This window comes from Mytilus californianus, unplaced genomic scaffold (assembly GCF_021869535.1).
Source record: "Mytilus californianus isolate M0D057914Y unplaced genomic scaffold, xbMytCali1.0.p SCAF_26, whole genome shotgun sequence".
In the NCBI taxonomy this organism is placed as follows: Eukaryota; Metazoa; Mollusca; class Bivalvia; order Mytilida; family Mytilidae; genus Mytilus; species Mytilus californianus.
This window is the reverse complement of record NW_026262675.1, coordinates 2,879,966-2,902,650: the sequence shown is the minus strand read 5'-3', so window position 1 is coordinate 2,902,650 and position 22,685 is coordinate 2,879,966. Positions and strand designations below refer to the sequence as shown.

General features: G+C 32.9%; 2 protein-coding genes and 1 long non-coding RNA gene across 8 annotated transcripts in view; all 3 read right to left on the bottom strand.

Moving 5' to 3' along the window:
* LOC127732693 (RAC serine/threonine-protein kinase-like) overlaps positions 1–22,685 on the bottom strand; it is a 53,782-nt gene extending 31,097 nt beyond the window's left edge. Inside the window, exons 1-7 of one of the 2 annotated variants that reach the window (XM_052241867.1) lie at positions 22,611–22,685; positions 13,678–13,755; positions 10,396–10,518; positions 6,821–7,035; positions 3,459–3,590; positions 2,759–2,824; positions 1,700–1,891 (exon numbers count right to left, since the gene is read on the bottom strand). In XM_052241867.1, the coding sequence (XP_052097827.1) occupies positions 1,700–1,891; positions 2,759–2,824; positions 3,459–3,590; positions 6,821–7,035; positions 10,396–10,518; positions 13,678–13,735 (786 nt within the window). In that variant the 5' untranslated portion in view covers positions 13,736–13,755; positions 22,611–22,685. The remainder of the gene's footprint in view (positions 1–1,699; positions 1,892–2,758; positions 2,825–3,458; positions 3,591–6,820; positions 7,036–10,395; positions 10,519–13,677; positions 13,756–22,610) is intronic. The other variant, XM_052241868.1, reaches the window with a different exon arrangement.
* On the bottom strand, positions 8,398–10,389 carry LOC127732708 (uncharacterized). 3 transcript variants are annotated; one of them, XR_007996401.1, is made up of 3 exons: positions 9,946–10,389; positions 9,556–9,615; positions 8,398–8,925 (listed from the first exon to the last, which is right to left on the bottom strand). It is a non-coding gene; the product is annotated as an uncharacterized LOC127732708 (long non-coding RNA). The 3 variants fall into 3 exon arrangements; XR_007996402.1 differs by lacking the exon at positions 8,398–8,925 and adding an exon at positions 9,130–9,315 and having other exon boundaries at positions 9,586–9,615; XR_007996403.1 differs by lacking the exon at positions 8,398–8,925 and adding an exon at positions 9,327–9,495 and having other exon boundaries at positions 9,586–9,615.
* Positions 11,625–22,685, bottom strand: part of LOC127732690 (uncharacterized) — a 136,099-nt gene continuing 125,038 nt past the window's right edge. For all 3 annotated transcript variants that reach the window (XR_007996383.1, XR_007996391.1, XR_007996392.1), the window contains one exon: positions 11,625–12,439. The gene's annotated coding sequence lies outside the window, so the exon portion shown is untranslated. The remainder of the gene's footprint in view (positions 12,440–22,685) is intronic.

Here is a 22,685-nt window from a genome sequence, read left to right as displayed (position 1 = left end):
ATCTTGTACCATTTAAAATACAAATATTGGTTGGATTTGTTATGAGACAATGCATTAAGGTGTGTAGATATAATAAATTGCTTTGCCTAGCGCAGCTGGATACGACCGCAAAGGTCCAACCCTGAACAGTTGGGGCAAAAATGGACACAATATTCATGCTTGATACAGATCTGAATTTGGATTGTAATTCAATATTTGACACATAATAGGTTTCTGACACAGAACAACTGTAGTCAAAGAACTTAGAATTGGTTATATGATTTGAATTTATATTCAATGTTTGGCTTTTGTGCAATACACTATGCTGTTGCCAATTGACCCCCCCCCCCCCCCCCTTTTCAAAAAAAAAAAAAATTGAAGGATTTTCTTTTTGATTTCTGAAATCTTGAGGAGAAAAAATTGTCCCCCCCGCCCTAATTTTTTTTAATCTCCTCCCCCCCCCCTCTTTTTCCCCAAAAAAAATCTTTTCCTCAGTCATGGTCAAAATTTCAATTCAAATTTCCAATGGAGTTTAAAACCATAATAACCCATTTAAATACATCATAAAAATCTTAAAATAGAAAATGACATACATAATCATAGCTAAAATTAATTTACCTTAATCAGCATTTTTAAAATAACTAAAATAGTAACTTCTAAAAATGAATTGACAGCTAATCACCTCAAGACAATACAAAAATTATTTATACATAATTTAAAAGCAGTGTAAGGTAGGTAATTCAAAGTAGTTTTTGAATTACCTCCCTTATACTGTAATTTGTACTTAAGTAATTGTCCATTAACCAGGACACCCTTGTTTTTTCTCACTTTTTTGCCCCTAATTCCTTAACGGTTTGAGCCATAACCCCCCAAAGCAAATCCTTACCATACCTTTGTGATATAATTTCAGAGAGATCCATACACCGTTCCACCAGTTATTGTCTGGAAACTAGAAAAATGCTTATTTTTGGCCCCTAATTCCTTAACTGTTGGTACCATAACCCCCAAAATCAATCCCAACCTTCCTTTTGTGGTATTGAACCTTATGGTAAAATTTATCCATTCACTTAAACTAAAGTTATTGTGCGAAAACCAATGTGTCTTCGGACAACGTCGTCATACCAATATACGACCGCAAAATTTTTTTGCGGCCGTATAAAAATTAGGGTAATATTATGTATTTTCTTTGTTCTCCTTTCTTTCACAATTATTCCAGTCTTGAATATCAATGATATTATGGTTATTTCAGATTATCTGATAGTTTAAAAAAAAATACCAAGGTATCATTATTGCTTAAACTAAACTGTACCATGCAGCTATTCAGTTTTCATTCAATTAGGTACTAGAAATATTTGCCTGTTTCCAATGTTGACTACTGAATCCTAAGGTTCAGGGGCCCATGGCTTTATGAATACTGGTTTTATAAATTTGAATGGTGCTTCCAAATCAGCAGTGGACTTTTATTTTCATAATAAGGGTCCATTGTTCCTCATACTTTAATATCTGGAGTGCACACCTACAACTAAATTTCAAGTAATTGCCTTTTACTGTGTGCCTCACCTTTCACTGATAGCTAAGAACTCATTTAAATAAACAACTCTTAAATCCTTTAATTGAAACCATATAAACTGCTAATAGATTCAAATGTCACACAAAAAACAAAAACATCTTGTGTGGAGACATTTTAGCATCCTTCACACCTCAGGACAAACAAACTCACCTTCAGATCTCTATAAACAATATTATTTTCGTGTAAATATCCTAATGCTGAAATTATTTCTGCACCATAAAATTTTGTTCTTTCTTCTGAAAACACACGTTCTCGTGATAAATGAAAGAAAAGTTCACCACCATTTACATATTCCATAACAAAACATAACCTATCTGTTGTCTGGAATGAGTACTTCAATTGCTGAAAAGAACATTATATGTCTTTAGAAATATACTTAATCAAATATTTTACATATCAATCAAAAGAAACAGATAGCAAAGTAAAATTATTCTATAAGAATAATCATATGTAATTCAAATATCACACAAAAGACATACAAAAGTGCTTTTTTTTTTTTTTAAAGAGGAGGAAAATACAAGAAACAAGCCCAATGTTAAAATTTTTACCATTTTCATTTCTGATGTTTGATCATACCACTATATAAAAGAAATGACAAAGAAAGTGTTTATAATTTTATTTTACAAGATGTTTTTTGGATAGTTCCTGTATATATTTTCTAATAATTTATTTTTTGGATGTAACACATCTTCTGATTGGCTAAAAGTTTTTTGTCTATCAGCTCATATTCCTAATTTTGTCATGGGACCATGATGTCATCAACGTTTTTTCGTGATTTACTCCTTAATATTGAATTTAGAATTAAATTATTAGGAATGACTTAAATATTTTTTCTGTCTATTCAAAATAACCTCAAAAACGTGGTGCACTTTTAAATAACCCACTACGCAGTGTGCACCACATTTTTTATGTTATTTCTTCACATACAGAAAAAATATTACAGTCATTCCTTAAACATTGCTCATCTTTTATTTCAAAATAGCAGCAGACAGTTATGGAAAATCTGAAATCTTCCAAAAAGATATCTTCTAAGAAATCTGGACAAAAAGAAAGGATAAGTCATGTGACAGGATCAAAATACAAATTCTTCTAGACCAAACATCAGGTCCTGTATCACTGCTAAAAGGTAAACAATCGGAAGAAAATTAAAAAAAAATCTAATAAGTGAGTATTGCTAAAAATCTATTGATTGTACTGTTAACAACTTACTGTTAAGAATGGATGTTTTGTTGTCTGTAATACTCTGTTTTCAGTCAAAGTATGTGCAACTTCATCCTATTAAAACAAAATTCATAATGTATAAATTCACAAAGCAGAAACATGCTTATAGTCATCAATAATGGAAAAACTTAAGACAATGTATTCTATTAGTATGTACATTACATTTAGCATGTAAATATCTATAACAAATGAAAAGCAATTTCTTTCAATTAGGATCGCTGAACAAACTTCAATTCATGTCAGATGCAGAAACAGGTATTTGTAAATGTCATTAGCATCAATGCCAATTCAGAAATGAGGATACTTTGTGGGATCACTGTTTTAATATGTTACTAAATGGCCCAGACCTGTTTAACTAGTATTCAATGTTGAGATTGTGCAATGTAATTTACAAGCGAATAAGTTGAAATTCTGAATTTTTCCTTTAACAAAAAAGTGGAGGAAATTATCAATGATAAATCATACAAGTAAAATACTAAAACAGAAATGTTCATGCATATCAACCTTTTAATTATCATGGATTGACTTTTTAACTTGTGTACATGAAATCACTGAATCATCCATAATCAATTTTTTTAAAAGTTTTTTTTCATTCTAATAAATTTCATAAGTTAATAGATTTCCATGCCTAAAACTACAAGAAGATCAGAATGAAAAATAAAAGAATTTTTACAATAGCTGCACTTACCTTTTGAATGATTACTTGCTTCTTTAATATTTTGATTGCTAATAGATGACCTGTGACCTTCTCTTTACAAAGAATGACTTTTCCAAATGTTCCTTTTCCTAGTACTTTCAAAAACTCAAAGTCATCTAATGACTGAAATAAAAGATATGAGGGGAAACTCGATAAAAAACATCACAAAATACTGAATGAATCAAGTCACATGAAGTTCTATTAGTTTCTATTGCTTTTAGTTTTAGTTTTAATGGAAAAATTGAAAAAGGTCCCATGGAACCCTGCGTCTCTTCTGTGACTGTTGATGTCAGTCAACGAAAAAGGGTCATATTGCATAGCATAAAACCCAGTTCATTTTTCAGCAAAATATAGAACAGGGGTGCTACCTATTGATTATGAAGAAGCTTCTGTCAAAGTTTTATAAAATTCCACAAAGGTTTGACAAAGTTATTCAGTTTTAAATATTTAACCACAGACAGTACCTAAATGCTTACTGATAAAAAAAAAACAAGAGTGCACACACTGAAATGTCTTGCCTGCTTCACTGACCATTGATTTTATGTTGAAAGTCTTAAAGATAAAGGTTTTACTAAAAGTATCACATAACCTTAACATTTTTAAAGGTCTATGACAATTTTGAGGTCAAGGTCACACAAATCCAATGAACCATGAAAATGAGTTATACCTGCCAGACAGATATATACACCTTACAACAAGTAAAACTGTGAGCTACTGCTCACTGATGATACCCCCGCCGTAATATTTCGGTAAACAGGAATTTGTTGAGTGATGAATCTGAAAACGCATCACACGGTAAAGCTGACTTATATAAACCCTGAAACCAAAATTCAGAAATCCTTGTCAAGTAGTTCCTGAGAAAAATGTGACGAAAATTTTCAACTTGGCTATCATGTGTAAAATAATACAAGTGTTCAGTAAACAGAAAGTTGTTAAGCAGACCAACCCAAACATCGTCGGACCACAGGTCATGACCTGTAAAAAACTTGAAGTTCAGCCACCATTCTGTGAACTACAGGACCTCCTGTCCTGTCCTGTACATTTTTTGCAGCATGCAATATTAAAATTGGGAAAAATGTGCTGCTATATCAATCACAAAATATTGTTTTCCTCCCGAGATCAATGAAAAACAATTGTCCTTATATTAATTAGGATCGCGGAAATACCCTAGTCATATTTATAGAGATATATGGGCAACACAAATAGTAACCCAATCAGAATGCAATAATATAAAAAGCAGCCAATGAAATCACGCTTCCATTGACACGCGGTGAGATTTTCTTGTCAACTATTTTATGCATTCCCTGAAAATCGGCATTTCTAATGTGACTTTTTTTTTTTTAAAACATATTATAAGACGATTTTAAGGCTCACTGGCTTGTCCCCTACTGCTAAAACCCTTTCAATTTGAATATTTTGAAGATTTTGCATCTCGATTGTCATGTCCGCTGCATCAGTTTCCGGCATTTCTTTTTTCCCCGGTTCATTACGCATGTGCCGGAAACACATGTTGTAAACAATAACATGAGTTTCCTCCGTTTTTATGATGGTGCCGTACCTGGTCATAAACGGAAGGCCGATGATGAAAGTACAGGATGAATCCATGAACTCAAATAAAATACTACATTATGCCAAAGAGGAATAAATTTAGATAAAGTCTTAAAAAATGAAGTTTTATTCAATGTGATTAAACATGCAAAAGTGTAGTACAAGATAGTAGTTTTGGTTACTTCATTTATCATAGTCAAAGCACTCAGAATGCAGGATTTTGCATCTAATTTTTCAAAAAATTTATGGGGGGGGGGGGGCATGCCGCCAGACCCCCCTAGCAAGTTCGCAGCGCTTTGTGCTGCTCACCTGTGATAATAAGTAGGTCCTGTAACAGCAATGAAGGTCCAGTAAAAAATATTTGTTACTGGACCTCCTGACCTGTTAAAACAATTTAAGTTTGGCTGGGTCTGAATTATGTTAAGTGATGAATCTGAAAACGCATCACACGGTGTAACTTACTTATATAAACCCTGAAACCCAATTTCAGAAATCCTTGTCAAGTAGTTCCTGAGAAAAATGCGATGAAAATTTTCAACTTGGCTATCATGTGTAAAATAATACAAGTGTTGGGTAAACAGGAAGTTGTTGAGTGATAAATCTGAAAACGCATCACACAGTGTAACTTACTTATATAAACCCTGAAACCCAATTTCAGAAATACTTGTCCAGTAGTTCCTGAGAAAAATGCGACGAAAATATTCATGGGACGGACGGATGGACTGACGGAAGGACAGACAGAGGTAAAACAGTATACCCCCCCTTTTTTAAAGCAGGGGTATAATAATAATTCCATACACCAAATATAGTTGACCTATTGCTTATAATATTTGAAAAACAGAACAAAGCACAAAAACTGAATCAATATTAAAACAAGAAAATGAGGTCAAGGTGAAACCAACAAAATGGACATGTACACCTAATAATAATTCCATACTCCAAATATAGTTGACTTACTGCTTGTAGTATCTGTGAAACACTAGTCATTTTGGGGCCCTTTATAGCTTGCTGTTCAGTGTGAGCCAAGGCTCTGTGTTGAAGGCCGAACTTTGACCTATAATTGTTTACTTTTACACATTGTGACTTGGATGGAGAGTTGTCTCATTGGCACTCATACCACATCTTCTTAATTTTACTAACCATTAACTTTAACCTTGATCACCGATCCATGAAATGAGGTCCTGATCTATACAATTTTAAGGGACTGCTCATTCGTGTCTGATTGAAAGTTGGCGATTGCAAAAAAGATAATGAAAAATAATGACAAATATTAAGTCCTTTAAAGTAATATATAACAAATTTAAGCAGGATTTCAGACAATATATAACTTAACCAATTTAGTACATCTCTAGGCTGTGAAAATTTAGGTCTTGCTAGAAACTGTTTATGAATCAGGCCAAAACAACTCTGGACAGAACAACCTAAACGAGCAGGTGATTGAGTGGTCTGAAAGTTTGTCTGCAAGGATGACCAGACCCACAGATTTTGGCACAGACTGCAGGAACATAAGCTGCACTATAAAGCCTTAAAAGACACTACAGCCAAAAATAAAATTAAGATTGTTTGATGTTGCCTACGTACCCATCTAAAATCAGCCTACCTAAAAAATTTTATGACACAAATCTTTTCAAAATTTAAAAAAAAAAAAATTTCATGCCCGAACATTGTTTACTTGTCTAAAATATGTAACTAATGTTGATGGCCAAAAAAATTAAAATTCCTACCTACCTACTCCACCCTACAAAGGCTTAAACAAGAGAATTTAGAAATATAGGGTTATTACAAATATGGAAAATAAACTTTACCACTTTTTTCTTTGATTTGTCAAATAGAGCTGGTCCCTCTGCTCCTTCATCAGAGTTTTTCAACTCATCTGAAATAGAATTGATAGCTGCTATCCACTCTTCTCTCTCCTCCTGAGATTCTACACAGAACATCCTTTCTACTACTGTCGTCCATTGTAATCCTCGGATTATAAATGTATTGGCCTTTGGACGTTCTTGTCTCATTAACTGACAATCTGTACAAAACATAATGAATCAAATGTTATGGAATATAATTTAATATTAGATATATGTATTACAAGAACATTATAAGTGATAGATGTATTGTCATGAGTGAAAGTTCATTTTCAGTAATATACAGCACCACTGCATATTTTATAGCTAGACTCAGAGGTCATGCTGTGCTTCAACAATGTTGGAACATAGAATTTTAAATTTCATCTGGCAACAAAATACAGCTGCTAGCTATATTTATGGCACAACTGTTTACCCCTTGTCAAAACGTCCATGCATGGCTGTAACAGTAATAAAATCTATATCAGTGACCAATACAGATAAATAATGTTATCCAAAATCATGTGCCACAAGTCAGGTGTATGGCTTCCATTTCCTTTGATAATTAAACATATGAATGTCACTGATAGACCCTTATGTGTAAACAAATTATAAACTGATTGATCAAAACTTGCAGGCTGTGATCATGGCCATTATGACTCTCTATGAAAAAGTAATCACCATAAACTCAAAGGAATTATAAGTTTGATATTCTTAACTTTAAAAACTAATAGAATAAGGATAAAAGAAATCTTCCAGGTGTTTAATTACTATTATAACATAATTGATAGTTTTGCAGGTTCTTCAAGGCTTAAAATGTGTGACTTTCAGTTTAAATATAAATAAACAACATGTTCTGTTAATGATAAGCAATAACACCATTACCTTCATTTACAAATAGATAGCCATTTTTCTGGCGATAACTTTTTGGAGACCAGTGCATTCCCTACTAGTGTCTAATTTTTTATGATGAAGAATACCCAATGAAGCAAATTACTAAAGTAGATAACTTTAAAATTGCCATTTGTCATATTTCAAAGTTTTTGTCATTTCAGAAATTTCTTTGATTTTTGATAGTCTCTGTTTAATTTATTCAAAAGTTCATCTTGACTGTTAAAGACCTTGTATTGACCTCTAGATGACTAATGTTTTTTGGTGGTGTTAAACTGTTGTCTCATTTATATATACAATTTCCTTTTGTTCACACAGTTTAAGAATATATTGTGTGTTACCTCATCCTGTTTTTTTTTAATATGCATTTTCTGTTATAATAAGCTAAGTGTCATACATTATAAAAATTACTGATCTTTTTCAAATAGTTGCACAAATTGTCATGCTAAGCATACACCTACTTGTAATTCAAAGTACTGGAAAACAGGAAGTAAGAGTCTAACAGATTTGAAAAGTGCTTTCATGTAACAAGTTATCAATGTTAAGATGCTGATCAAATATGAAGTCATTCTGTTAAGAAATAACTTAGAAAAGTATGAAAAACATATTTTTTTGACAGACTGATCAACTAGGGAATTGCAATTTAGTGCCACTTGTAGAATAGGGGTATATACTGCTAGTGCTATATCCTATAAAAGTCAATCAAAATGATAAAATTACCAAAAGGAGGAAAAAAGTGCTGTTATTCTGTATAAGGTGTAAATTTTGATGAAAATTTTGATATAAATACAACACCACTATATATTGACCATTTGTGAACCTACTCTTATTTAAGATCTCCTACTTCTTACCTCTAGCCCATATGATCTCCTACTTCTTTCCTCTAGTACGCATGATCTCCTACTTCTTACCTCTAGTACCCATGATCTCCTACTTCTTACCTCTAGCACACATGAACTGATACTTCTTTCCTCCAGTACATATGATCTCGTACTTCTTACCTGTAGTACACATGATCTCCTACTTCTTTCCTCTAGTACACATGATCTCTTGCTTCTTTCCTCTAGCCTACATGATCTCCCACTTCTTACCTCTAGCACACATGATCTCCTACTTCTTTCCTCTAGTACGCATGATCTCCTACTTCTTACCTGTAGCACACATGATCTCCTATTTCTTTCCTCTAATACGCATGATCTCCTACTTTTTACCTCTAGCACACATGATCTCCTACTTCTTACCTCTAGCACACATGATCTCCTATTTCTTTCCTCTAATACGCATGATCTCCTACTTCTTAACTCTAGCACACGTGATCTCTTACTTCTTTCCTCTAGTACGCATGATCTCCTACTTCTTACCTCTAGCACACATGATTTCCTACTTCTTACCTCTAGCACACATGATCTCCTATTTCTTTCCTCTAATACGCATGATCTCCTACTTCTTTCCTCTAGTACGCATGATCTCCTACTTCTTACCTCTAGCACACATGATCTCCTACTTCTTACCTCTAGCACACATGATCTCCTACTTCTTTCCTCTAGTACGCATGATCTCCTACTTCTTACCTCTAGTACGCATGATCTCCTACTGTTTACCTCTAGCACACATGATCTCCCACTTCTTACCTCTAGCACACATGATCTCCTATTTCTTTCCTCTAATACGCATGATCTCCTACTTCTTTCCTCTAGTACGCATGATCTCCTACTTCTTACCTCTAGCACACATGATCTCCTACTTCTTACCTCTAGCACACATGATCTCCTATTTCTTTCCTCTAATACGCATGATCTCCTACTTCTTACCTCTAGTACGCATGATCTCCTACTTCTTACCTCTAGCACACATGATCTCCTACTTCTTACCTCTAGCACACATGATCTCCTATTTCTTTCCTCTAATACGCATGATCTCCTACTTCTTTCCTCTAGTACGCATGATCTCCTACTTCTTTCCTCTAGCACACATGATCTCCTACTTCTTACCTCTAGCACACATGATCTCCTACTTCTTTCCTCTAGTACGCATGATCTCCTACTTCTTACCTCTAGTACGCATGATCTCCTACTGTTTACCTCTAGCACACATGATCTCCCACTTCTTACCTCTAGCACACATGATCTCCTATTTCTTTCCTCTAATACGCATGATCTCCTACTTCTTTCCTCTAGTACGCATGATCTCCTACTTCTTACCTCTAGCACACATGATCTCCTACTTCTTACCTCTAGCACACATGATCTCCTATTTCTTTCCTCTAATACGCATGATCTCCTACTTCTTACCTCTAGTACGCATGATCTCCTACTTCTTACCTCTAGCACACATGATCTCCTACTTCTTACCTCTAGCACACATGATCTCCTATTTCTTTCCTCTAATACGCATGATCTCCTACTTCTTTCCTCTAGTACGCATGATCTCCTACTTCTTACCTCTAGCACACATGATCTCCTACTTCTTACCTCTAGCACACATGATCTCCTACTTCTTTCCTCTAGTACGCATGATCTCCTACTTCTTACCTCTAGTACGCATGATCTCCTACTGTTTACCTCTAGCACACATGATCTCCCACTTCTTAACTCTAGCACACATGATCTCCTACTTCTTTTCTCTAGTACACATGATCTCCTACTTCTTACCTCTAACAGTAAAATCGTTAAGTGGGTCATTAAATCCCTGTTCTGGCTTTGCCCTGAAGCCTAGAAAGGAACCATCTTTTCTTAAAATAAAATATCTTTTTCTCCAATTCTTTATGTGTTCTCCTAAAATAGAAAAAAAACAACACTTGAGTCATTGCACAGTAACAGTAAAAGAATATATTTTTAGAATTTAAACAATATGATTTCCCTTTTTTTTCTATTATTAAATAAAAATATATTAGTAGAAATTTCAGTATTAACAAAACTAGTTATTACACTCTTCCACTAGCATGTGACTGTTGGGAGTTTTGTAAGATATTTTGGTTGTCTATCTTTACTGTAAAGTATATATTTGAGAACTTGGCATTGATTTCTGATATGGATTAATATCAGTTGAATTTGTTCATGGACTAACTAACTCAAATGCTTGTCTTCATGTTTGGGTGCTGTTTATAATATTGTGACCACTATAACTTGATAAACTTTTAAAGTTGAGTTGCTGCCTCTCTGAGGTTTATCCTACATATTCTTTATTCCTTAATAGTGCATACATTTCTGGATAACTAATGATAAAATTACCCATTGGATATAGTTAAACAAACTGTTAAATAAAATAGGCAATGAATCTAAATTTGGTGAGAGCACACATTACAAACCAATTTATGACTTATCTAGTTAATTTCTTTACATTAAAAATATTTTCTGTCAATCTCTATACATATATGTACAGTACTTAGTCAACAAAAGGGAAATAGCAAACAGAAACCTAATCACAACTTCTATTGTTAATATCAGTAATATAAGATGTCACTCATATTAAAAGGAAGCAAATCAAGTAACAAAATAACACATTTTGAATTTTTGGTTAATTTCAATAAATTGAGAATATTTGTTTATCGACAGTGTCAGAGTCAGCAAGTATATAAGACAGGTATTTCTTAAGGTATTAGACCCTGTTTCAACTCTTCAATAAATACAAATGTAATACAATGTATTTCATGAATTCATATGGCGATTGTGTAATTGTATTGCTTGTACATATCCTTTTTCATACCACTGCTGCAGTACTAATAATATGATTCTGTTATCCTCTTCTTCTTATGTGTATCATTGGGAAACACAATGATTACTGATAATTTGGTGTTGATCCTTTTGAAATCCCGATGTGTATTTTTTTACTACTATATAAAAAATAAATTTCAGAGTGATCATCTAAACTCACGTCTTTAAAAACAAGAGTGCACACGCTGAAATGTCTCGCCTTCTTTACTAATCATTGATATTATGTTGATAGTCCTAAATATAAAGCTTTAATACAACTGTCACATAAACTTAACATTAACCAAGTAAACTAAACATTGACCAATGAACCATGAAAATGAGGTCAAGGTCAGATGAACCATGCTAGGCAGGCATGTACAGCTAACAATTCTTCCATACAACAAGTATGGTTGACCTATTGCTTATAGTTTAAGAAAAACAGACCAAAACACAAAAACTTAACACTGAGCAATGAACCTTGAAAATGAGGTCAAGGTCAAATAAAACCTGCGTGACTGACATATAGATCATAAAATATTTCCATACACCAAATGTAGTTGAACTATTGCATATAGTATTAGAAAAAAAGATCAAATCTCAAAAACTTAACTTTGACCACTGAAGCATGAAAATGAGGTCAAGGTCAGATGACACCTGCCAGCTAGACATGTACACCTTACAATCATTCCATACAGCAAATATAGTAGACCTATTGAATGCAGTATTAGAAAAAAAGACCAAAACTCAAAAACTTAACTTTGACCACTGAACCATGAAAATGAGGTCAAGGTCAGATGACACCTGCCAGCTAGACATGTACACCTTACAATCCTTCCATACACCAAATATAGTAGACCTATTGCATACAGTATAAGAAAAACAGACCAAAACACAAAAACTCAACTATAACCACTGAACCATGAAAATGAGGTCAAGGTCAGATGACACCTGCCAGCTAGACATGTACACCTTACAATCCTTCCATACACCAAATATAGTAGACCTATTGCATACAGTATAAGAAAAACAGACCAAAACACAAAAAATCAACTATAACCACTGAACCATGAAAATGAGGTCAAGGTCAGATGACACCTGCCAGCTAGACATGTACACCTTACAATCCTTCCATACACCAAATATAGTAGACCTATTGCATACAGTATAAGAAAAACAGACCAAAACACAAAAACTTAACTATAACCACTGAACCATGAAAATGAGGTCAAGGTCAGATAACACCTGCCAGTTGGACATGTACACCTTACAGTCCTTCCATACACCGAATATACTAGACCTATTTCTTATAGTATCTGAGATATGGACTTGACCACGAAAACTTAACCTTGTTCCCTGATCCATGAAATGAGGTCGAGGTCAAGTGAAAACTGTCTGACGGGCATGAGGACCTTGCAAGGTAAGCACATACCAAATATAGTTATCCTATTACTTATAATAAGAGAGAATTTAACATTACAAAAAATCTGAACTTTTTTTTCAAGTAGTCACTGAACCATGAAAATGAGGTCAAGGACATTGGACATGTGACTGACGGAAACTTCGTAACATGAGGCATCCATATACAAAGTATGAAGCATCCAGGTCTTCCACCCTCTAAAATATAAAACTTTTAAGAAGTTAGCTAACGCCGCCGCCGCCGCCGCCGCCGCCGGATCACTATCCCTATGTCGAGCTTTCTGCGACAAAAGTCGCAGGCTCGACAAAAATTAGTCATCAATATTTAACTAGGGTGTGATGTACATTTGTTTATGTAAATGTACTTTAATATTAAGATTAATTTTTTATCATGAAAAACATCAATAACTTGCTGAACAACTGGAAAACTCCAGCAAGAATGCCCCATTTGGAGCTATAAGTGGCCATGTTGACATCTGACGTTGATGTGCTATAGACTTTGAACAGTCTGGGCTATGTCTGGCTACATACACCAAGTCACCAGTTGACTGTAATGGACATTATCATTTGGTCAGTGATGTTTTATTACACTTTCTATACATCTGTGTAACCTTGTAGCATCCATCATGTCCATGACAATGATGATTGATAATTATTGCACAAATTGGCTGTAGAAACAATTGACCATTGGTGAGAAACTTACATCGCTACCTGTAAGATAAGTGCTATTTGACAAGAACATATACATGTATGTATCATGTACCTGTAATCAATTTACAAATGGTAAAAACTACATTCACAGGAAATCTGAATATACTGACTTACCTCTTTTCATTAAATATCCTTCCTTCACCACAGGAATGTTACTTCCAGACGGGTTCATTGTCCTGTCTGCCCGTCAGTCTGAAAAACATCACAACCTTGTACTTTTATATCAATCAATAATTAATCAGGAACACTAATGCAGCACCTAATATATTATCCTTGAATTTCTATTTCTGAGAAACCCGTCATATAAATAAACAACTACTTGTTATACAACTGCCCTTCCGACCTTCAATTTACACATTGATAAACAACATCAAGTATTTTTCTTAATATGTACGAGAAAGGGAAGTCAATTTCACTTCAGGCAGTGTTCATTAATTTGTTTTCAGAATGAAAACCACAACTGCACTATAAAAATTTCCTTTTGATGAAACATGGAAAAAAATAATGCCAAAATTAATGTATACATAGATAGTAATCTTAGGCCTCTTGTTAATAAAAAGAATATGCAATTAAAAAAAATATTCCAATTTAAATGATAGTTCCATATATATATTTAATTCAAATGAAAAATAAAAATACCTTGTAATAAATGGCTTTCTACATACATTTTTGTAACACTAACAAATAAACATACAATTCTAAACAATTTTTAAACATAAACATGATAAATATAAATGTCTTGAACATTTCCTTTACAATGCACTCAAAACATGAATTACTTAGATGTAAAAATTAAAAACACTGTTTACAGGTGTATCTACATAATTTTTCATGTGAAACAATTGATCAGAAATTTTCTTTTAACAAATGAATGTAATACAAAGTTTTAGTATTTATTAAACCTCATGTATGAAGTAACCTACTATGTCTTCAAAGTTGAACAGAAAAATGGACATAAGGACATTCAAAAAACATGTCATTACTGACTGTATCCCTTTTTGCAGCAAAAAGATGGAAGTGTTTCAAATGTCTGCTTTTCTTATATGAAAATAAAATGCTCCGCTGGGCGCAGCTTGATACGACCGCAGAGGTCGAACCATGACCAGTTAGGGCAAGTATGGACACAACATTCAAGCTTGATACAGCACTGAATTTGGATTGTAATTAAATATTTGACACAGCATAGGTTTCTGACACAGAATGAATGTGGTCTAAGAACTTAAAAAATTTTAATTTACCTATTCAAACCATATCATAATTATTATTTGCTTTTATATATAAATCAGAAATAACCAATTTAAAATGGAAAATTTTAAAGAAAAAAAAATCCCTCCCCCAAATTTTTTGAACCCCCTTATGATTCATCACCCCCAAACTCAATCCCAGCCTTCCCTTTGTGGTATGGTACCCTGCAGTACAATTTCAGAGAGATTCATACACTTGAACACAAGTTATTGTCTGGAAACTAGAAAAAATGCTTGTTTTTGGCCCCTTTTTTGGTCCCTAATTCCTAAACGTTTAGGGCAATAGCCCCTAAACTCAAACCCAGCTTTCCCTTTGTGATATGGAACCTTGTAGTACAATTTCATAAAGATCCATACACTTACCCACAAGATATTATCATGAACCTAGAAAAATGCTTGTTTTTGGCCCCTAATTCCTAAAATTTTGAGGCAATTACCCCCAAAATCAATCCCAGCATTCCCTTTGTGATATGGAACCTTGTGGTACAATGTCAGAGAGATCCATACACTAACACACAAGTTATGTCTGGAAGTTACAAAAATGTTTATTTTTGGCCCCTATTCCTAAACTGTTGGTACCATAACCCCCAAAATCAATCCCAACCTTCCTTTTGTGGTATTGAACCTTATGGTAAAATTTCATAGAGATCCATTCGCTTAAACTAAAGTTAGAGTGCGAAAACCAATGTGTCTTTGGACGACGACGACACCAACATCATACCAATATACGACTGCAAAATTTTTTTGCGGTTGTATAAAAAACTACTGTAAGTCATTCTTACAAACAAAAACAAAATAGAGGCTATTAAACAGAAAGAGTTACATTAACCTCCTAATGACAAAGTTAGTATGTCAGGTTTATTAATCACAAATTATATTTTATAAATGTATTCACAGGTATAATTCTAAGAATAAATGTAGTCCAAGAGAACAAATCATCAGTAGTATGGATAGGAGGTAACATTAATCTACCCAATATAGATTGGAACAAATCATCAGTAGTTTGGATAGGAGGTAACATTAATCTACCCAATATAGATTGGAACAAATCATCAGTAATTTGGATAGGAGGTAACAATAATCTACCCAATATAGATTGGAACAAATCATCAGTAATTTGGATAGGAGGTAACATTAATTTACCCAATATAGATTGGAACAAATCATCAGTAATTTGGAAAGGAGGTAACAATAATCTACCCAATATAGATTGGAACAAATCATCAGTAATTTGGATAGGAGGTAACATTAATTTACCCAATATAGATTGGAACAAATCATCAGTAATTTGGAAAGGAGGTAACAATAATCTACCCAATATAGATTGGAACAAATCATCAGTAATTTGGATAGGAGGTAACAATAATCTACCCAATATAGATTGGAACAAATCATCAGTAGTTTGGATAGGAGGTAACATTAATCTACCCAATATAGATTGGAACAAATCATCAGTAATTTGGATAGGAGGTAACACTAATCTACCATAAATAGAATGGAACAATGCATCAGTCAGCATCCAAAAAAACACAAATTAAGTCAACAATAGGTTTCTTGAAATGGTAAACATGGTAAATGGTTATGGATTAGGACAAATAGTCACTTTCACAAGAAAAGGAAATGCAACTCTTAACCTATTCTTAACCAAAAGACCATCATTAGTTAACAGATGAGAATTATTACCTGGAATTAGTGATCACAACATAGTATTTATTGATTCTAAGACATTAGCAAGAAATTCAAAACCAGTACAGAGAAAGGTCTACATGTATATCTGGAAAAGGGCTGACACAGATGTAATAAAATGCTTCGCTGAGGGCAGCTGGATACGACTGCAGAGGTCCAACCCTGAACAGTTGGGGCGAAAATGGACACAATATTCGCGCTTGATACAGGTCTGAATTTGGATTGTAATTCAATATTTGACACATAATAGGTTTCTGACACCGAATAACTGTAGTCAAAGAACTTAGAATTGGTTATATGATTTGAATTTATATTCAATTTTTGCTTTTGTGCAATACACTATGCTGTTGCGAATTGACCTCCCGAAAAAAAAAAAAGTTTTACCCCCCCAAAAAAATTAAAATATTTGAAGAAATTTTCTTTTTAATTTCTGAAATCTGAAATGAGAAAAAAATTGTCCCCCCCCCCCCCACTCACAATTTCTTTTTTAGCCCCCCCCCCCCCTTTTTTCCAAAAAAATAATTCTTTTGGCCCCTAATTCCTAAACTGTTAAGACTATAACCCCAAAAATCAATCCCAACCTTCCTTTTGTGGTTATAAACCTTGTGTTTAAATTTCATAGATTTCTATTTACATTTACTAAAGTTATTGTCCGGAAACCAAATGTCTTTGACGACGACGTGATACCAATATACGACCGCAAAATTTTTTGAGGTCGTATAAAAATTGTCCTACAATAATAGACATAAGGTAAATCTCAACATTCTTGACAATTCTGCCCCAGTCAGATTTTCTCTATCAGCTAATCTGTAACAGTTTTCAAGATAAAAGACAAAACTTGTATTTTACCCCTACCTTTTATTTTTGGCCATGTCAGCCATAGTGGTTGGTGCCATGAAGATGAACCTTTTGAGTCATATTCATTGTAGATCGGTTCTATGATCCATTTTTTAAAAAGACCATTTGGAATTATTTTCCTTTGGACGAAATGATGGTTAAAATCAAAATTCTAATGGTGGACATTTAATTGAATTTAGTAATTATGTTTGAACTTTTTTAGAAGCAGTGCAAAATGAAATGCAGTTGATGAAAGAATAAAAAAAGACAACAACAACTTTGTAAATTTTAAAATATACAATTTAAAAGAGAACCAGTTAATCATGTTAATCGTAGTTATAATTTTACCATGTGTGGGATGAACACTACATTATCAATCAGCTGTTTGTTTATATTTTCCTTCAGTATAACCACTTTAACTATTTGATACATGTATGTAGGTGGAGATGTTTGATTGGGTGTGAATTAATGACAGCTGTCTTAATGTTGTCATCTAAAAATAAATTAAAATTAAGAGAAAAGTTTTGATTGCTTCTACCAGAATGGCCAATTTTTCCACCTATCTGCTATAGTTTTCATGATAATCATGATAATACACAACAAGAGTGCACATGCTGGAATGTCTTGCCTGCTTTCCTTATCATAAATAAGTGAATTTATGTTGCAAGTCTGTAATATGAATGTTTTAATACAAGTATCACATTCACTAAACATTATCAATGATCCATAAAAATGAGATCAAGGTCAGATAACCATGCCAGACAGACATGTCAGGCATCCAGGTCTTCTACCTTCTACAAAAAGCTTTTTAATAAATAGTTTACTATGTCACCGCCAGACTGTAATCAATATGTCTCACATTCTGTGACTTTCATCGCAGGCAAGACAATAACCTGAAAATTACTCCAAAAATATATCTTGTATTGCTTATTATTTCAGCTGTTTAGATTTCTACTATAGTCTGATAGTTTTCAAGATAATACACTAAATTTGAAAATTAGTCAAAAACTATCATTAAAAGCCAATAACTCCTGTAAAGAATTAATTTTATAATATTTCAGGAAATAAAAGAGATAAATGCATTACTTTTTTGTCAGTTATAGTCCAGTGACCCAAAGTTCATTGTATGCAAAATTTTACCAAAATCTGTGACATACATGTAGCCCATTTATAACTGTACCTTGACCCTAAGAGGAGATTTTTTTTTTAAAGTTTTCAATGAGGATGTACACCAAGTGATGGTACACTAGCTATAGTATGTCACATAAGCTAAGAAGTCTTGACAATTACAATTATCATGAAATTTTCTATATGCAACTGCCTTTTTTCAGAAAAATCTGGTCAACCAAAACAAAACACGAACTTGACATGAAAGTCATCATTTTACCCTTTATGTACGAAAATCCAGCTCTTTTCAACAAACAATTTTCATGATATTTTTTGTACAAGAGCCATATTCTGCAAATTTGGTGAAAGGAAAGAAAACCAAATTGGATTTGTAAACTGATAATCTTCATGTTACTCTAATGTACAAACAATAAGCTCTATCTATAGATATGCAGGCATTAAAAAAAGTCGGGACACTTTCAATTTTCAGGAAATTTTCTGTAAGTCTTCACTATATATATGAACACAATACAGTGTCACTAATGTACCAAAATTCAGTGCAAAATCTGCAGGCATTACAAAAGTGTAAGGAAACATTGATTTTTCATGAAAATTTGGTAAACCAGATGACCAGAAAGAAACAAATACTCACAATAGCTAATGTACAGAAAATAAGCTCCAGATCTGTATGCATTACAAAAAAGTCTGGATAAGTATATTTTTAATTAATTATCTATATCCAAGGACCATAATTCTGTGGAAAAGCAGTCAACCAAAAAAAAACCATGCATACTTCAAAACAAAACAAAAAGACCTTTTTCATGACATGTAAATGTACAAGTACATATTCATGTACATGGATTTAAGTTTCAATTTCTAAAACTACTAAAAAATTTCCTGATTAAACAAATATTCCTTAAAAGTTTTTTGGTTCATTTGTTTTCCTTATTCTTTTTCATGACTTATTGTTAAATCATTTATCTTTTTTTTTTTTTTCAATACAGTAGTCATACTACATGTATGATGATTGCTTCCACAGACATTGAAACAAAACAGAGGGTAATTCCTATGAACATGTATATATGCTATGATGTTTTATCATGTGACTCCAGAAACAGACTTTTCTAATAGGTTGAGGCAGACTTTTAATTCTGTTTGGTATCAAATATTTTCTCAAACAAAAGAGAGTATAAGACTAATAAGCATGATAAGCAAACAATGCATATGTACACTGCAGCTATAATGGAAAACACTTGTTCCACAATTCCGTGATTGACATTAATTATAGTTCACGGGAATCCCTGATGGACACAATTAAGTGATTGCGACATGTCATCTAAACAATATACCCATTGATCCGCGAAGTCTGCGATGACAGTCTATTAACAGGATTTTTTAAGATTTCAAAATCAATTCCGGTACTGGATCGCTATCTTTTTGTGAGTGCAAATAAGATAAGCAACAAGGTCTATCTGGGTCTTTGTGTAGAATTATAAATGTAATTTCGTGCCAAGTTTTCTAACGAATACAATTAATACATGTACCTTGGTGTGGCTTGTGTCTATTTAATGTCTGTATTTTAGGATTGAATTTTCGGGCAATTTATGACAGAATTGTTTAGATTTCTTTGCCAGATAAAATTTATAATTTGCTGATATTTCACTGCAGTTGTGTCAACATCTAGCACTAAATTCCACTCAACTTAAGCTAGTGGCTGTCTTGCACTAGAACTGAGGTAAGAGTTTTTGTTCGATTTGAAGGCCTGACTGTGACTTTAAGATGAAAAACAGCTACAAAAGCAGTTTCTTTGTTGTTTCTTTTTTCCATGTGTGTGTATTGATTTTGTGTCATGAATTGACACATTAAACACAATTTTTTTGTACTTTTCAAAATAATAAATCCTGTATTTTTTTTTAATTAAAATTACGAGTCCAGAGTTTGTGGTGGAAAATGTTTTTAACTTCCTGACTTGCATATACTGTTCAAATACATTCAGTGTGTACTCTGTAAGTCATCTTTCCTATTTAAAAATTCAGAGTGATCAAACATATCTTTTGATTTGTAAAAAGATTATTTTTTAATACTAATTTTTCTTTGCTTTGAGGACATTGTGAAATGAACAGTAAAAATAGACCTATATATTCTACGTTCTATAATTCTCTCTGTGTTTTGCTACACCATGTAATTTCCAATACACTTAAGTTTACTCTAGATTTCTCATGGTAAGGTTATCAGACCAAAACAAGGAACAAGAGAAGGTAAATAAATAAACAGATAATAAAATGGCTGTGCAAAAAAAAATATATCTGCAACGAGAAAGAAGAATAAATAATCATGATTCATTGGTTCACTTCTATTTTTGATAAGAAGTTTTAAAACCAAATATTATAGTCAAAGCTACCTTTATTGTGTTGATAGTTTTTGAACGAGCATGAAATTTGATTGCAGCAGTTAATTTGGTTGGTGGTAATTTTTTAAGGAAGACTCCAAGATGAAACAATAGATAACAAATCAATCTCCAGTTCTTGTCCCCAATTTAAAAAAAAATCAAGGTATGACAGACAGAATGTATATCCTCTGATTATTACTTTGATTTCAACAGGTAGAATTTTAGGATCTCCTGTAGTTGGTGATCGCAATACTGGTATACCAGTATTGTGCACAATACTGGTATAAAATTTTTGTACCAGTATTGTACCAGTATTGTTTTTTTTTTTAAATAAACAATACGTATAGGTAATTAATCTTTTATTAAAGGTGTCACATAATGAAATTAACATATGACAAGACAATTTTACAAGGCATTTGAATGATTTCATTTTTCTTTATATTTTCTTTGTAAATAGATTCTGTGGTCTTGTGGAACATATGACTGATCTAGTTCTTCAGTTGACCAGTTCTTGTAGTACATTTTGTAGTTGCTGTTGTGTCTGATAACTATGATGCTACTCTGTCTAAAACAGACATTTGCTTAGGAAAGTCTGGGAATAGAAGTGAAATTCCAGCCATATCAAAATCTAAGTTAATGAAGATAGGCATGAATATTATTGTACTCGGATCTGTCAGTATATATGTCTCTGGATCTGTTTTAAAAACATTAATTTTTATTGGTTGATAATAATTCCTTTAGAAATACACAAAAGCTCTAATTAATTGGAAACTTACATAAAAAACATCTAATAAATTGGAAACTAATTAAGAAATGGCTATAAATGACCTTAACATTCATGTAGTTAATTTGATTATAATGGTTCCCCTATTAAGCAACTTTTTATGTTTACTGGATATTGATCATGATCTCTTTTATTGTGAAAGATTAATTAAAAAATAAAGACCAACAAATGCATATAATCTTAGTATACATGTATTAAAATATTTTTAAAAATATAGATGATGACATACATATTAATGCTGAATTTGTGTATATTCATTCTTTATTCAATGTCATTTATATGTCAATCATTGTTATTAGATTATTAGTATATCATCTATATTAAATGAATAAAATATAATTCTTCCTGATTCTTACTACTTTCTGTACTTAAAATCCTTAACAGGATTACAAAAAAAGAACCATTTCTATCTGCAACAGCACGAACATAATGAAAAAGTTGCTGAAAAATACACTTATTAAAAACAACATGGACATAGCATACACCTTAAAGTATAGTCGACAATACAACTACAATACTGGTATATCAGTGATGTACCAGTATTGTTGTTTTTAAAAAAAAAAGTTACAATACTGGTACAAAATTTTTATACCAGTATTGTGCACAATACTGGTATACCAGTATTGCGATCACCAACTACAGGAGATCCGAATTTTCTAACATTTAATGAGTTGCAAGTTCTTCCTGCAAAGATACATAATTTTTCTACTGGACTGATTTATTTTTTAAGATTAATAGGTTGAGAGGATAAACATGGCCTTAATTCTTAATACCCATAAAGGTATCGCGTTGTCATCTTTTTCACAGGACCATCACATCAGACCTGTCAACATGTCAATGAACATTTTTAACACCCCTCCCCCTTTTTTCTTGAAGCTATTTCTGGAGATCAACAAGTGCCTAAACATAACTTCACTGTGTGTCAGTTGAATGGGTCTCTTGATCCTTACTGAGTTGTAAAATATTTTCTTGCATAAGAATAGCAAATGTTCAGTATTACCTTTCAAGAAAAAGCCAAGAGTTCCAGCATTTCACATCAGTAATGTTGTCTCGTTTCTTCTCGCTTGACACGGGA